This window comes from Lynx canadensis, chromosome E2 (genome assembly GCF_007474595.2).
Source record: "Lynx canadensis isolate LIC74 chromosome E2, mLynCan4.pri.v2, whole genome shotgun sequence".
In the NCBI taxonomy this organism is placed as follows: Eukaryota; Metazoa; Chordata; class Mammalia; order Carnivora; family Felidae; genus Lynx; species Lynx canadensis.
In genome coordinates this window covers 33,316,764-33,333,872 of record NC_044317.1, presented here as the reverse complement: position 1 = coordinate 33,333,872, position 17,109 = coordinate 33,316,764, and the positions used below count along the sequence as shown (strand labels likewise).

General features: G+C 54.9%; 1 protein-coding gene across 1 annotated transcript in view; it reads left to right on the top strand.

Annotated features, from left to right (window-relative positions):
* The first annotated feature begins 1,225 nt into the window (after positions 1–1,225).
* Positions 1,226–17,109, top strand: part of NKD1 (NKD inhibitor of WNT signaling pathway 1) — an 83,867-nt gene continuing 67,983 nt past the window's right edge. Inside the window, exons 1-3 of the mRNA XM_030299041.1 lie at positions 1,226–1,359; positions 1,488–1,520; positions 2,242–2,375. Coding sequence (XP_030154901.1) covers positions 1,335–1,359; positions 1,488–1,520; positions 2,242–2,375 — 192 coding nt within the window. The 5' untranslated portion in view covers positions 1,226–1,334. The remainder of the gene's footprint in view (positions 1,360–1,487; positions 1,521–2,241; positions 2,376–17,109) is intronic.

Sequence of the window (17,109 nt, the reverse complement as noted above, 5' to 3'; positions counted from 1 at the left end):
ATCTTTCTTGGGCAATGCCGCTCTAAGGAGTTGGCAAAAAGGGCAGACTTGAGCCTCCATTTTACAGACCTGAAAACTGAGGCTCAAGCAGAGAACTCAGTCCCGGGGGCAGAGCTGGTCTTCTCACTCTTCTCACAGGGTTTTCTTTCCCCATGCCCAGGCTGACGGGTACCAGGCCCAACTTGACAGGCCCACCGTGTCCCCAGTAGAGCAGCCATTCTCCCTGACAGCCACAAAGGTGGGGTGGAACCCCTTGATGTCTCCCTCCGCTCCGCAGAAACTTCCCCAGACAAAACAAACAGGCCCATGGGTCTGGCGAACTGCAGCGGGGAGCGGAAACCAAGGAAGATCAAAGGCCCAGCGGTTACCCCCTTCCGGGCCGCTCAGCTGGCAGCGCGCCTCGACCCCAGGAGGGCACCCACGGGCACCGGTATGAGACATCCGAGTGATTGGCTGGCAACTCGTGGCTTTCGGACACTTGTAGCCGCCAGGAGTGGGCCGGGCTCACAGTAGGCTCAGGCGCGGTGGGCCTCCTCTTGGACTCCCAAATCAAAACTTCCAGAGGGGCGGAGGGAGGGGGAGACATGGGTAATAAGCGAATCCTTTCTGCAAAAGTCAGGTCGTGGGAAGACTGGGAAGGGGCCGCGAAGCAGGCTCGCAGCAGACCCTTAGCGCCCCAGCAGCGTCTCCTTTTCCGACCTCAGTTTCATCACCCGTAAATTGGAGCCGCCGAGTCCTGCCCTGCCCTCCTCCAGGAAAAATAGAGCGGAGGGAAGGCGCAGTACTGTTAGTGGAGCGGTGGTTCTGGAGAAGGCAGGACCCAAGAGGGTGTCTGTCCCAATACGCCTGCTGGCCAGAGGCCCGCCCCCTACTCCGGTCCCGAGTCCTCGCTTCTCCGGTCCCGGGTCCCGACCTCCTCGCCCCCTCGCCCCCTGGCCCCCCGGCCCCCACGGCCCTCCAGCTCCCCGCGCGGGGCTGAAGACCGCAGCCTGGAGGGGGGCGCTGTGTCCGCCCGGCGGCGCCTGGCCCCGCCCTGCCCCGCAGCCCCGCCCCCCGCCCGCCCCCTCCGCGGCCCGCCTCGCCTTTGATGCGCCGCGCCCGGCCAATGGGCGCGCGGGGAGGTGCGGGCCGCGGCGGCGGGCTGGGGGCTCCGCGCGCCCGGGCGTCAGTCGGGCCGCGGCGACGGCGGCAAGAGCGCGTCCCGGCGCCGCCTCGGGCTCCGCTCGGCTCGGGGTTTCTCCAGGAGGAGGAGAGCGAGGCGAGGCGCGGCGAGCCGCCGGCCCCGCGGACCGGGCGCATGGCTTAGGGACGCCCCCGCCCGCCGCGCCCCCAGCATGGGGAAACTTCACTCCAAGCCGGGTCAGTGTCCCCGCCCGCGCGCCGGCCCCCTGGCCCCGGCCGTCCTCGCCCCCGCGATTGCTAACTCTCTGCCTCTCCTTTCTTTCCGGCTCCCGCCGCCGCCGCCGCCGCGCGCGATGTGCCTGCAGCCGCCGTGTGCAAGCGCAGGGAGAGCCCGGAAGGTAGGGGCGCGCGGGGCACAGACCGGGGGGATGGACGGGGAAGCACCGCGGACCGCGGCGGAATGGCCTAGCTCGCGGGATCTTATTACCAGGGCCACCCCCACCCCCTACTCCGGCCACCAGTTCCACAGACCCGCTCCGGGAGCAGCCTTCTTGCCCCCCCCCCCCCCTTTTCTGTTCCATCCACCCGCTCCTCTCCGTCCTGTGCTCTCTCTTCTGACCCCCAAGCCCTCCTCTCGCCGTCCCCGCCCTCCGCGCTCACTGCGCCCCCTCTTCAGACTCCTAAGCCCCTTCCCCCAAGATTCTGCCCCCTCTCTTTCCGGCCCTCAGCCCCTTCCCCCGAGATCTGGGCTCTTGCGCGCGCTGCTTCCCTCTCCTCACCCTCCGTTTCCCTCTTCCCCTCATCCCGTGCTCATTGCACCCATCTTCTGATCCTCACCCCTCTCCTCCGCAGTCGCGGCCTCCGGCGCTCGCTCTTCTGATCCTCAGACCCTTCCTCCGGGGTGCTGCTCCCCCTTCGCGCACCCCGTTAGGTCCCTGCTCCTGGGGCTTCGCTGGACCCCTTTCTCCTGATTACCTGCGTCCCTTTCTCGGATTGTGTCCCGGCTCTCAACTCCCTCCTGGCCCCCGCTGCCTCTGCCGCGCCCACTCGCCCTGCTCTCTCGGGTAACTTTTCGCCCAGGGGCCAGACTCAGGGGGCTTCGTGTCTTCCCCGCCCCAGGTGACAGCTTCGCCGTGAGCGCCGCCTGGGCTCGGAAAGGCATCGAGGAGTGGATCGGGAGGCAGCGCTGCCCCGGCGGCAGTTCTGGGCCCAGACAGCTGCGGGCGGCGGGCACCGTTGGCAGAGGAACCCGGGTACGATCCCCTCCTACCCTCCTTTCAGCCTCAGAGACGGGCCTCCTTACCCACCCACCCCAACTTTTAGCACCCTCTTGGCACAGCTTAAGTCCAGAAGCCCCTTCTCAGCTGCCCCTGCCCCCCTAACATGACCCTGTACCCCCATGTCTTGGGGAACCTTAGAGGTGGCACAGGTGATGCAGTCTCCCGCCCAGCTGGGGAAAGAGGGCTGTTTGGGGGGAAGGTCCTAGGTGACGAGGTGGTACAGGTCCAGTCTGTGGGCAATCTTGTCTGCGCTGGAGGGACTTGGGGGCCTGCTCTGACTTCTTACCTTGTTTCTGCGCCAGCATTCAAAGGTGGATCTGGAGGGGGGTGGCTAGTAAGACAGGGAGGGCATGAAGGAGGGGTGTCTGGGTGGAGGGCAGGACTGTGGTGGCCTCCAAATGTGTTCCAAGTGTCTGTGGCGTTCATCACTACCATCTGCCCAGGAACCCCCAGTAGAAAGGGCTGTGATCTGGGTAGCAGAGTTTGGGGGCACTGAGACCCCGTCATTTGGCCCACAGGGAGAGAGAGGGTCTCATTCCACTGCAGCCCGGGCCTTGCCCCAGTAGGTCCCCGAGGCTGGGGTTGTTCCTGGGGGAGCAGTAGACGTGACAGGGGAGCGAGTGAGTCAGGCCCCAGCTCCCGGCCTGGGACTGGTGTTCACAGATGTCCTGTGAGCTCTGGAACTCTGCACGGGGCTTTCAGATGGTCTGCGTGGAACTCGAGCAAGCCAAGGATCAAAGGATCAATCAACTTTTTGATGTGACATTTAATTTTTTTTTTTTTTTTTTTTTTTTTAACTTAGAGGGGGAACAGACTGAGTCTCAGGTCTGGTTAGTTCTTTGGTCTCGTCCATGGGCTAGGGAGGGGCCTGGGGAGTCTTTGGAGGTGTGCGTGTGTTTCCGGGCGGTGGCACCTGGGCTCTTTGCAGCAGCCCCGTCGCAGGGGGCCGGTGTTGGGAGGTGAGCCTGTGGATAAAGTCGACTCTTGTCATACTTCTTGTATGAAGTAACCTCTGGGTCTGGGAGAAGCCCCCGCCTCCTCCTCTGGTGGCTCGCTTTAGCTGGGGGCTTTCTCTTCACCATTTTTCTTCATCTGTTGGCTGGGCTGGAATTGGAGCTGCTCTCCCCTAGGAAAGGTCAAAACTTGGTGGGTGGGGGGCACTGCGGTTGGGGCCCTTGAGAAACAGAGCCACAAACTTCCCTTTCTTCCCCCAGCGTTTATAGTTTTTGATCTACTTACTTATTTAAAGCCCAGTGAAAATGATCCGATTTAGCCCTATGAACAAATGCATTTGTAGCTCAAGACAGAGGCCAACTGAGTGGATTTCCATTAATCAAGTTTTGGGTTTTTTCAGCCTGTTTATTTTTACAAAGTATTCCTGCAGAATGACATTTATTTGCAGTCCCCCCCCCACCTTTTTTTTTTTTTTCCTTTCCTCAACTGCCAGGCAGCTTGCTCCATGCTTTAGGGGAAACTTGAAATACAGCGAGGGCTTACTTCAATTGACTTTTATCTTCAAAGCCATAACAAATGTTACCCGCATGTTTTTGGTGGGTCTCCTTGGCATCCAGTCCTGGAGGATGGGAGGGAGGAGGAAGGAAGGAGAGGAAAACAAAAGTCTGTCGTTTTTAATTAAATAGTAGTGTTCCCAGCAAGAGGAATGTGAGCCAGTAAAAGTTGCCATTGGGGGAAATGAGGGAGGGTGGGGAGGGGGCCCCAGCTTAAGTCTGTGGCTTTGGTGAAGTCACGGAATTTTGTTGCCTGGTTTCTTCCCCCAGCTGAAGACAGCGTGGGGGTGGTGCTTGCCCCCTCCCTTCCTCGCCCCCCTCTCTCGGAGAAACACTGAGGGGTCATTAATGTTTGTTCAAAGCACTTTTGAAGATGTGAGACACAGAGCCATCAGCGTGACATATGTTAGTGGTGGCGGAGGGTGGGCCCCGCCATCCAGGATATTAAGGGGAGGAAGCCTCTGCTTCTTTGGGAGTTATTCTTGGTGACTAGGGTCCAGACACCTGCGTTCCTACCAGTCCCTGGCCCAGCCACCGCATCTGCAGAGCGGGCGCTGGGGAGCCTACCCTGGGAGAGGTCAGGGTAAGCCCAAACGTGTAGGCCTGCATGGTGGGGGCCTGTGCAATGATTTCAGGTGGTGCCTCGAGGAATGTTTGTTATCTTAATAGTGAAGCGCTGGTTTTCCCAGGAAAGGTAGTGACTAGGACATCAAACCCCCGATTTCACGGATGTTATCGCTTAGGATGAAGCTAAATTGAAAGAGAGCGGTGAAAGTTGATTCCGGGAAAAATATTAAGTACAAGTGGTCAAAGTCATGACTGTGGAAACAGGATGCTCAGAGTTTGGGAAACACCGAGAAATGGTAAGTAAGACAGCAGTGAGCAACCTTCTGTCCAGTTTAACTCCCATGATTCCCAGTGGCACAGAAAGGGTTCTTCCATTAGCGCAGCGGGAGGTAGGGTGTGGGCTCCAGAGTCTGCCGGATTCCAGGGGCTGTCAGAGGTCCCCCCACCAGCTCCAGGCCCGGCTTGGTGGTGGCCTCTGTCTTCACTCCTTCACATGGCCTTTCACCAGAGTGGCTGGAAACATATTAGTAGTTCATCCAAGTAGCATTATTATTATTGCGATGAGAACTAATTATTAAGTGCCACGTGTATGTCAAGTACTTTGCTTACATTATCTTACTCCTCCTTATAACCCTATAAAGTTGCCAGCCAGCTTGTGTGAACTCTTTCTCCCTTTCTGGAGCACTGTCTAGACCACAAAGGCCACGTGTGGTAAAGCCCTGTGCTGGACCATCTGCCCCGAGGGCGCCACGCTTCATGTCCAGAGAGATGGCATGCTGACCCGCTGCTGAGTACTTTGGGAAGAGGCAGGCTGTGGGGCAGGCGGAAGGGGCCCCTGCTTGCCGTCTTCCTCCCTGACCGGGTCTGAGTAGCTTAGTAAATGTTTAGGGTGGGTCCCGGTTGCATGCAAGGTCCTGGGATGTGAGAGGGTGACCTTGCTGGCACCAACCTAAGCCTGACCTCCCGAATACAAAAGTAAATGAGGTCAGGCTCTGCCACCAGAGCTGGTCACCTTGTATAAGCCATTTTACCTAAGCTCATCTGCAAAATGGGTATAATAACATTCCTATCCCTGGCAGGGTTATGGCAGATGACTCCTCAAAGAGCTCAAAAGGCAGAAAGGTACCGGGAGGTTTGCTGAGGCACTGGTGGGGGTGGAGACGGGAGCCCAGATTACAAATCCAGAGGTTTCCCACCTCCCCTGCCCGGCCATACCGTATAGAAGCACTTGGAGGGACACAGGCTAAGGCCGGGGCTTCCGCTCTTTCCGGGGGGACATGACAAACTTCAAGGAAACTGGAGCTCAGAGGAGAAAAGCGATGAGAAATGGGAGGTGTCCACGTTACGAGTGAAGAACAGCAAAGCGAACAGTTTATATGCCAGACAACAATGTGCTAACCAATTAGAAATTTACATAAGCATAACCTCAAAGAGATAAAGAAGGATAGTGAAACGTGAAGCTACAACAGGCAGTTACAAAAGAGAACCAATTGGAACTAGTGGGTCTGGAAAATGTAATATAATATAATGAGCGAAGTAAAAAAGCTCGGTAGGTGGAAGGAACAGCTTAATGGACCCAGAGAGCCTGATAGGAAAACACCTGGAAAAGCAGAATCTGCTCCCGCGGCGTGTATGTGCGAGAGCATACGTGAGTGTGGATGCCCAGATTTAAGGCGGTCCCCTCCCCACCTGCCCCCACCCGCCCCCCATTTGGCCCTTTTGTTCTTTTATGGCAAAACTGCCTGAAGAAACCGGCTGAGAGCCGTGGTGCCGGTCGGCCTGCCTCTGGATCGAAGGTGGCTGCCAGGAAGGCTGGTAATTTGATTAGGGGGCACCTAGCGCATTTTGATATTGGGGGACGATTGGGAGGGTGCAGGCCGGGCTGGAGCCCGCGGGGACGTGTGCGGATGGGTGATGGGGTTGGAGGCTGGCTCCTGGCCCAGCTGCTGCCCGAGTTGCCGGATTCCAGGGGAATTACCCTTGAATGATACCAGTTGGCACAATTAAAAGGCCCCATGTCTTCACCATATGGAAAGCGTTAGGCCTCCTTACGTGGTTTCAAAGCTATGTGCCGGGAGGTACACTTGACATTTGAGGTAAAGCATAAATTAAATATTTGGTGTTTCAGAATTAAAAGATGATTTGCTTTGAGGCTGGTGGAGGCCTCTGGGCCTCCACTTGCTGGCATCTTTGGGTACTCCATGGAGGGTCTCCTCTGTCCGTGGCACCCGGGACTTCAGAGCCCCACCTGGCAGCTTTCTTTACCCCTGGGGAGCAGGGAGGAGAGACTGGGGAAGTCTGAACTGGGCAGGGTGCTGGGGGGGGCTTCTGGTTTCCAGTAGGGCTTGGGTCCCTCAGGGTGGTGCCGGGGGTGGGCGAGGGCGTCATACTCTGAAGGCTTAAACGAATCTCTGTGATGTGGTCTCTGGGAGACTTCGAGGAACGTCTCATCCTGCCTTCAAAACTCTTCTTCTTTGAGAAGAAAGTTCCCCTGGGCCAGGCCGGTGCGTGTTCTGTTTCCTTGAATTCAGGAAGAGCCCCTCCTTCAGGACGTCAGCTATTAATTATGATTAATAATGAATTGTTATTATTAACTCCCTAGCTGTACCAGGCATCGAGGACATAGTGGCACAGAAAAGAGATGTGGCACCTGTCCTCCTGTGGCTTCTAGTCTAAGAGAGGAGACAAAAAGAATCCACACATAAACAGCCAAATTAACAGGCAGCAGGCCTTGGGAGAAGCTGTGTGAGTGACATTCGAGCAGAGACTGGAAAGGCCGTGAGGAAGAGGGTGTGGGAGCGGCAGGTTGGTTTTCGCGCAAGGAGTAGCGACAGAGGCCCTGGGCTTGCTATTGTCCCTGAGAACTGGGTGGTGTTTGGGTTGGGATGGTGGACCCCAAGGGGCTCGCAGCCTGTGGGGACTACAGATCTCTCCTGGTGCTCAGTCTTTCTGAAGAGCCCTGTGCATGAGTGGCTCTTGGCATGTTTGAGCCACCTGCCCCCCTGGACAGGTATGTGGGGTAGAACCGGGTGGGTAGTCAGTGTGCCCCCCGCCAGCCATTAGCTTGCCCCTTAGATGTGATTAATGTGGATTGTCATGGACGTGGGGACTTGGGGGCTTTACTCCAGCTGTTTGGATGGATTCATTGCCCCTGCTACCCTGAGGGGAGAGGAGGGGCGCCTGTAGGGCCAGAAGCCCAGTTGTGGGGGGATAGAGGGGACCTGAGGGGTGGGATTGGATTGGCTGCTCAAGGCAGAGAGAGGCACCCCACGGGCTAGGGGACAAGAGCCAGGGACAAGCCAATCCCAGAGAACGGTTGTGAGCCTGTGCCTGAGGGTAGAGGGTCCCTTGCCTTGGTTTACCAGATGTGTCTGAGGAAAGGGAGTGCCGAGGAACCCTGTGGTCAAGGGGCCAGTGCCCTGGCCAAGAAGAGATCTGCTACCTCTGGTGAGCCAGGCACCCCCCCCCCCCCCCCGGCAAGTACTAGCTTGGGGGGTGCTTATAGTCTCACTTGCTGGCTGTGAGTTCCCAGTGTGCTTCGATTTAGAAACTTTTGGAATTTTTAGGTCGCTTGTTGGATTCCAAAGCAGGCGCTTCCGGCTGCCTCCCTGACTTCCCTTTTCTTTTTCACTCACACATGTTCTTTTTGTGGCTCTTGTCTCTCACAGACATTCTTTCTCTTCCTCTCGCTCTCTCTCTCCCCCTCCCCTCCCCACTCCTCCGCCCTCTCCTCCTCTCCCCCTCTCCCCGAGGTAGGAAAAAATTCAGACTCTCACAAACAAAATATCTGCCATTCCATCTGAGGGAGAACTGAGGCAGGAGCCCAGAATATCCTGGAAGAAACGCCAGAGAGAGCTGAAGGCCTCAGTTGTTTAATCTGGAATCTTTGATGTCACCGGGCTCCGTTTATCCTGGGAGGCTGCCTGCCTCTTTAGGGCTGGCTTCAGACTCTCCGCATGAAGAATGGCCGAGAGCCTTCAGGGGCTGGAGGAAAAGCCTGATCACTCCCCGAAGGGCAGGCCTGATGATGCTGCCCCCTCCTGCCAAGCCCAGGTGGGGTGGAGAACCTTTTCCAAACAAGCACTTCCAGAGACATAAGTAATTCTTTGATAACTTCGCGGGGAAGCAGAGGGGGCCCTTTATCCATGTGGGCAGCAGTCACAGGGCTTTGCGAGGAAAAGCTCAGGTCCCTCCGTGGGTCATCCCTGGCCCCAGAAAGGCGGCTCTGCCTACCCGGGCGTGCCCCGGGTGTGAGTTTGTTTAGAGGGCTCCAAGGAATTGGTCTGGGCTTCACTTTCCATACGTGTGGAGCCACGTGGGTGGCGCCCTGTGTGCGTGGCCTTGTGTGTGGCTGCTGCCTTTCAGAGGACCCAGGGGTCCTGGGGGGTGGTGGGAGGGGGCTTCGCAGTGGTGTGGCCTCCCCTCCCTCCTCCAGGCCTCAGGTTTTCCAGCTGAGAAGTAGGATAAAATTATTTATTATTATTTAGCAACTATGAATGCATTTTATTCAAGTCGGTCCTGCATCTGTGCCTTAGATGTTGAGTACCTATTTTAGGCCAGGTATACATTTGCTCTGCCAGTAGAGCTGGTACTTGGTTCACGGACTGTATATACTCTAGTAGGAAAGGAAAATAGTTTTAAAAACAAATGACACAATTGAAGTTGTGATACGTGCCTCGCAGGAGGAGTACTGGGTGCTTTGAGAACATGGATTTGGGATCAGAGTGAATCTGGGTGGCCGTTCATTCCCTAGGTGTTCGAGTGTGCTTACGATGTCGTGGAAACTAGGAAGCATAAGGCACGGTTCCCGCCTCACCTAACCTCGAGTTTAGCGGAACTAAACGTTCATCTTTGCCTCCCGTCCGTTTTTCTTATCTTATTGCATTGGTTAGAATCCCCTTTACTATTTAATAACTGTTTGCTGCGTATCGAGGTCAGAAAGCTTTTTTTAACTCCTGGCTTGCTAATATTTTTGAAACCGGGAATAATGATTGAACTTTGTCAAGTGCTCTTGGGGTGTTCTCATCCTTTGCTAATGTGATAGATGATTCAGATGCGTGATTTACATCACTAGACTTCCTCGTGTTCAACTTCCTTTGCATTCCTAAACTCCATCTTTCTTCGTCATGAGACGTTGCTGTTTTAAAATGTTGCTGCATTGGACCTGCTGATATTTTCCTCTGGATTTTGCACTGGTACCCATGTGAGATGGGTTCATAGTTTGGGAAGGTGGATACTGCACAATGGAGACAATGTTAGCGGAGTGTTGGAGGACACTCTGGGGGCTCTGAGAGTCTGGAGCAGGGAGCGCCAACTGGCCTTGGGTAAGAGGTGGCCTTGGAGGAGCTGTGATTTAGGCCCAGAGGTGAATCGAGGAAGGGGTGGTGGAGAGCAAGGCAAGGGGAAGGGCCGTATAATAGTTTAAGAATGTCTGCTAGATGGGCCATCAGCGAGTGAGAAAGCCTTGGAGTCTAGAGGGCAGTTCATTTGAGATGCTGATCGCGGTTCATTTGGCTGAGGAGGGATCACCTTCTGGGCCCGGGGGCCTTCTCAACCACGTTATGGACCTCAGTCCTTGTCTAGAGGGGAGGCAAGTGGCAGGCCCTAAGTGAGGGGCCAGCGGGACAGAAGTGGGGGAGTGCTCATGCAGGGGAAGAAGGAATGTGGAGACCGGTTCTCGGTTGTAAAAATACCGTGGAGAATAAAGAGGAGTCAAGTGACTGTATCTTCTGGGCTCAGTGAGAGATTCTGGAATGTCTGCATTGGTTCAGGCATGACACTTGGTTCTCAGAGGATATCCAGGGGGCCCTTGAGGAGGCCACCAGCAGCTGGAGGACCAGGAGTAGGAGAGCAGGACGCTTCAGCAAACTGGTCGAAGGGGGTCGGCTTCCTGGGGGCACAGAGCAGCGTCGAGGAGGGCAGGGAATGGACGGGGCTGGGGATAGCAATAGAAGAATCAACTCCAGGCCTCAGTTTCCTCATCTGTAAAGCGGGGATGGTGAAAGTACCTGCTCCACAGGGTGCTTTTGTGGGGACTCAAACTGCAAAATGGTTCTAACTGCCTGGCACGTAAGTAAGTGCTCAGTACAAGTTATAAGGCCGTCAAGAGGCACCGGGCTTTGGAGATTTGGGGAGGACTTTTTGAAGGAGGTGGCATGTGAGGAGGGCTCTGAAGGATTTTGAGGCTGAGGGCAGGGGTCAGGGTTCAAAAGGGAAGAGAAGTCATATTAATGAGCGCAGCAGGCTGGGTAGAGACCAGCGTGAGGGGTGGGGGCTGGTGGCCCCTGGGGGGCACCCGTCCTGTCTCAAGGGGGCAGCACCCCTCAGCTCCAGCCTGCTGACCAAGGTGTGGGAATGTGGCCCTGGCCCTGCCTTCTGATCATGAAGAGAATCCGGCCATCTGGGCTTTTTTTTTTTTAAGTTTATTTATCTATTTTGAGAGAGAGAGAGAGAGAGAGAGAGAGAGAGAGAGAGAGGGAGAGCAAGCGTAAGCAGGGGAGAGGCAGAGGGAGAGGGAGGGAGAGAATCCGAAACAGGCGCCGCGCTGTCAGCACAGAGCCTGATGTGGGGCTCGGACTCAGGAACCGTGAGATCGCAGCCTGAGCTGAGGTCAAGAGTCGGGTGCTTAACCGACCGAGCCACCCAGGTGCCCTCCAGCTGTCCGGCTTTTTATGTGAAATCATTCTGATTTAAAGAGGTTATCATCAACGGAATACCGTTTTTAGAAAATAGTTTCTTTGGGCGGGCCCGGGCAGCTAGACTTGGCCTGTTGCGCCCTGGCCTGTGAGATGAGACGTCCGTGGGGTACAAGTGTGTTCCTGGTGATAGCGTATACGCACAGGTCTTAGGCTTTACATGCAGCTTTTGCACGTGTTGTTCCCCCGTATGGTGCAGGTGAGAGGTGGGCTCAGCAAATGGAAGTCCTGGGTCCAGCCTTGCAGAGCTGGATTCGGGCTGCGTCCGAGCAGAGAGTGCAGCCCAAGCGAAGGCTGGGTGCTGGGGAGTCGGGGACAGTATGTTTTAGTTTGGCCGAACGCTCTGGGAGGAGCAGGTGGGGGTGAGCACAGAGAGATGTGGTTTGGGCCGCTTGGTGGACAGCTCTAGTCCATATTTCAAGCTTGCTTTGGTTCGCTTGACCTCCATTAGACCCGCCGTCTGGTTCGGGCCCCTTTGTGCTGAGGCCCGGCGTGTGCGCAGAATAGGTGTCGGAGGTGTGACTTTCGGAATCAGACTCTCTGTGTCCGAGTCCTAGCTGCATGTCTCCCCAGCCGGGTGGCTCGTCTCTGTTCCTCAGTTTTCACATCCGTGGGATGGGGAGAGTCCTGGCTCCTAGCTCATGGAGTTGTTCTAAGAGCGAGATGAGTTAGTCCCTCTTGGCAAAGTAGGGAGAGGAAAGCAGGTGTCTCTTCTCTTACAGCTTTCCGGTGTCGCTTGCTGATGATCGCCCGCATGTGCGCTGCACGTGATGCGGAAAAGAGCAGGCCATGGTGGGCGAATAAGGAGCGGAGGAGGGGTATAGCGTGAGAGGGAGAGAGAGAGAGAGAGACTCCCAAGCAGGCTCTGCACTGTCAGCACGGAGCCCACTGTGGGGCTCGAACTCACAAACCGTGAGATCGTGACCTGAGCCAAAACCAAGAGTCGGACGCTTAACCGACTGAGCCACCCGGGCGCCCTGATTTTATTTTTTTGTTGATCTCGCCTTTCTGGCTGGATGGGAGGTAGGGGGGAAGCCTCTGGAGCTGATTGGCTGGCCTGCTGTGTGCTGCCCCGGGGCCCCTGGCCTCGAGTACTGCTCTGGGGCCCTGGAGAGGCTGGGGCAGAGCATAAAGGGCCCCTGTTGCCTTCAGGCCACAGGTAAGGGCTGGGGAAGACCGGAGCCTCCCAAGTGGACTCAGGCCCAAGGATGTTTTTCTAATTCCAGAAGGCCACGCATGCTGGCAGGCCCCTCACACAGAGGCTTTGGCTTCCAGCAGCTCCCCTGAGTGGGTCTGGGGGTGCTGCTGAGGGATGCCATGGCCAGTCTACACCTGGCTTCTCGAGGGAGCCCGGTTACAGGGCAGTTTTTGACCTAAACTCTGTTATTTTACCCTTCTCCCCCCCAGTGATCTAGAGCGACTTCAAAAGCAAAAAGAGGATGTAAGAAAACTACTACAGACCAGGAATGAAGTTGCCCTTTCAGTGGGCACTGGGGACTCCCTTCTTGTTCCTTTGCCCTGGAAATTCCGAAGAGCCTGGTGCCTCGGTTGGTCTTGGCACGTGCCTTCGTTTTCAGTGTTCTGTGGCTGTAGCCTCAATGGGGCTCTTAAGTGCTCAGTATACTCTGCACCCCACGCTGAACCATCTGCTGTAGGTCAGGCCCTGAGCCAGGCGCTGTTCTTACCACTCAGTTCTCACAGCGCCATTGTAAGGCAGGTACTGGGATCGTCCCCATTTTACTGCTGGAAAAACTGAGGCTCGAAAGGAGTCTCCCTCCTTGCCCAAAGTCACTCGGTGTGGAAGTGGAATCTTGCTCCAGCAAGATTCAAATTCAGGTTAATCTGGTTTTAGAACTGCCTTAAATCGTTATAGAGGAGATTTTTTTTCCCCCTTAAGCTATATGTGATAATCCCCTTCGTGGCTCATGAAATCAATTTAGTGACCAGCATTAAAAAAAAAAAAAAAAAAAAAAAAAAAAAGAATAAAAACAAGAGAGAACAATGACCAAAGTGAGAGGAAATACTGCTTTGTGTAACTTTGTGTTTAGTTTGTAGGCATGGATATTCATGTCTATTGATAATAGATGGATAGCTAGATCAATCTAGGTCTATGTATATCTACATACACATCTATACTCAAATCCATATATAGGGAGGCCCATTCTAAAATGTAATTCTTACTGTGGGTTGAGGTGTTAGGAGACACTGATGTTTGGTCACTGGTACAGATTCTGAGCCTGGATACCCTAGGTCAGCTTCTTACTAGCTGTGTGACCTTGGGCAAGTTCCCTAACTTCTCTGCACCAAAGTTTTCTGTCTCAGCTTCAGGGTCTTTCGGTTTGCTGACTTTCTGGTCACAACAGATTCTCCCAGGATTGCCAGGGGTGCTCTCTTGCCCACCTACTCCCTTTGCTTAGGGCATGAAGAGAACGAGGCGTCCTTTGCGGGCCCCCACGTCCTCCTCCTGAGAAACCAACCTCTGAGCAGCAGCTGCATCCTGCAGGAACACGTGGCTGAATCTTTAGGGTCTGGACAGAGTACTTTGTTGTACGATTTGCTTAACATTATGCACTTTGGGATGGACCAGGCAGGGGCAGCTTGTCTGTGGCTCCACATGGCATAGTTGGGGTGGCTCAAGCAGCAAGGGGCCAAGAATTCCACTTGGGTCATATGTCCGGGGCCTTAGCTCCCTTCCACGTGGCCTCACCACGTGGTTAGCTTGGGCTCCCTCAGAGCATGGCGGTCCAGGGTAATCTGCCTCCCTACATGGTGGCGGCCTTCCCGGGAGTGCAGAAGTGGGAACTGCCAGGCCTTCTGAAGGTTTGGGCCCGGAACTGGTGACCCCACGTTCTCCTTGTTAAAGCAGGTCACAGGTTTAGCCCAGGTTTAGGGGAAGGGGCAAAAATACTGGGAGGTGGGATTTCTTGGGGGCCACGAAGGTAGTCTTGCAGAGAGGATGTGTCTTCTGGAGAGAAACTGCCCAGTGGCTGAGTAGGAAAAAGGACTTCAAGGTGTCCATTGGACTTAGGAACCTGCTGCTCACAGCCGGGTGTGGCGGGAGTTTGTCTTGGCAGAATGACAGCAGAGGCAGGACAGGCCTGGGTCATGAGGGGACTGGGGAAGCCTTGCACGTGAGCCGAGCACATACTCGTGAGAACATCCTGGGTTGCGTTATTTGCAAGAGTGAAAAATGTGTAATGACTCAGATATCCATCACCAGGAGACAGGCTAACAACAGACCATGGGGTAGCTGGGTCACGGATTTCTCTGCAACTGCTAAAACCAGGGTGAGTTAGGGTGGGCAGTGGGCTGACAGGAAGGAGGCCCTGAAAGGCTCCTGAATGAGCAAAGCAAGAGCAAAACATAAGTATAACGGGGTCCCGTTTTTGCGGGTTGCAAAAATCTATTCAGGCCCGTGTCTGTTTACAGGTGCACAGAGAAGGATCTGGAAGGATACACTGCCAAAGGCTGCTTCCCTAAGGATTGGGGTGGTGGGGGGTGGTGGGGAGAGAAGGAATTTCAGTTTTCACGTTATACGTTTCTACATTGTTTGATTTTTTTTTTTTTTTTTTTTTTGGTCCAGTGAGCATGGGCTACTTTTGTATTTTTCAAAAAGCCAATACATTTTAGAAGAGAATGAGAGATGAGAAACGGATTGCATGTGTGGGAACTCTGTGGAGAAGCTTTGCTGGAGAGGGTGGAGAGGGAAGATGGTGGGGGGAGGGGGGGATATGGGGTTGGGAAGGGCGCAGGGCACAGTCGAGGACCATCTGCATCAGAACCTCCCGCGTGCGGTCTGAGATGCGGAGAACTTGGGTCTCCCTCCCCCTGGAGGCTCTCTGAATCCAAGCCTCTCTGTATTGGACGACACCTGTCCTGGCTGGACCCTGTAGGAAGGGCTGAAGGGGGAGGGCTGAGGCGGGGAGGGCACTGCCCATCTGGAGGGCTGGAGGGGTGGAGAAGGGGGCATAGTCCCTGACTCCTGACGAGCTCAGTCAATGGTTCTGTTTCTCTCTGTGCATTTCCCCACGGCTGTGGCTCTGTAAACCTATATGTGGGCTTAGAGCTTTACTGGCAGTTATGATACCTGGCCTTTCTTTCAAGACCTGCCAGGACCCTCGATTTATAACTGGAAGGAAGGAGATGTTAAAAGGACCTCAAGACTAATGCCGTCCGGTAGAACTTTCTGTGATGATGGTGATACTCTGTGTCTGCACAGAGGAATCATTAGCCACCTGTGGCCGTTGAGCACTGGGGATGTGGCTTCTGTGACTAAGGAACGGAATTTTGACTATATCGTATTGGAATTAATTTAAATGTAAATGTAAATAGCCACTCTGGACCAATGGAGAAAATCCTGTGCTCCAGCACATCAGGCTGACCCCATCCTAAGGGGGGAGGGTCAAAGGGGTTATTTGCAGCAGGTGGTGGTGGAAAGAGCTCTGCCCCCAGAAAGCGCTGCTCTGCGGAAACCCTTCTTGGGGTCTTTCCAGACCCTGCTCCTTGGAGGCATGGCTTCCTTCAGCCTCGGAGGGCCACTGCTTGGCCACTGCTGCGTGGGGGATGGGAGAGATCGTGGGGTCCTTCCAGGTGGGTGGGTTGGAGCATCTTCTCCTGGTGTCACAGATCAGGCCTTCCTGGCCTTCTTAATCTGCAAGGGCCTTCTTGACATCTTGCTTCCGGGGCTCTTAGGCGAGGACTTGCCTGCTTGGCTCTGGTGTGCGGAGCTGGGAGGCAAAACCCACTCCTGGGGCAGGTGCCAAGAGGGGCCATCTTTCCTCCAGGAGGAAGGGCCAGAGCCTTATGCTCTGCAAAGCCTTCCTCGCAGTCATTTGTCAGGCATTTAATGTTTCCAGAACGGAGGAAACTAAAGCCAGACTGCAGAGTCCACGGGTCAGGTTTTGCGTGGCCCGGCACCATGTCTCAGGGCCTTTTGCTCCAGAAGCGTCTGCCAGGTGGATGAGGCTCAGATGGGCTCGCGGCTTGGTCAGGGGGTGCACGGCCCCAGAGGGGCAGGAGTTAGGGTCCAGTCCGCACCTCCTTGCACAGAGCTGTGCTGCTCTGAGCCCTTGAAGAGAGCCTCTGCTCACGTCTCCCCTGCCCCTCAGAGAGGGTCCTCATCTTTTTCCTTTTCATAAATGAAGCAGTGTAAAATGAAAAGAAAAGAAAGAAAGAAAGAAAGAAAGAAGGAAAGAAAGAAATTCAAAGTAGTAGTGAAAGTTATGTAATAAAAAGGACCCTCCTTGCCATCTCCACCACTGTCCTGCCAGCGCCCTCTCTCCAGGCATCTGGTTCCTCCGGTTCCTTGAGGAGCTTTCTCGCCTCACTCTGTGTGGACGTGCCCTTTTCCCTTGCAGATAGCACAAACCCTCTTGGCCAACAGGACTGGGAAGCACTGGTGTTTGTAGGTTGATTGGAAAATGGAGTTAAGGTGGGAAATCATGAAAAAGTGATAGAGGAGACTTTGTTTTAACTTCAGTTGCCTGTCGGTAATCTTGCTTTGTTAACAGTGTATCTTGAAATCAGTCCTTATCAGTACATTTAATCTTACTGCTCCTCATGGCTCTCAAGCCTTCCATTCTAAGGATGGACCATAATTTGTTGCACTGATTCTCTGTCTTTGGGCAGCTAGGTTGCTTATGGGCTTTGTGCATTTCTGTGGCTTCGCTTCTGTACACACACCTCTGCCTCGACATACACACCCGATGTGATTTCCAGGTGTGACTCTACCATTTTTCTGGCAAAGCCAGAGTTTCTCCCCTGGGCTAATATTTTCAAAATTCAGGGGGACAGCAGCTTCAGGGGTGGGGGTGGGGGGTTGTTGTGGTTAAGTCAGTATAACCTTTCTTGGGGTGGCTTAGTCAGGATCCCTTGGGTTTTAAACCCACTCCACTGTTTCGTACAGAGGCGTGTTATTGGCCTGTGTTAACTCCAACT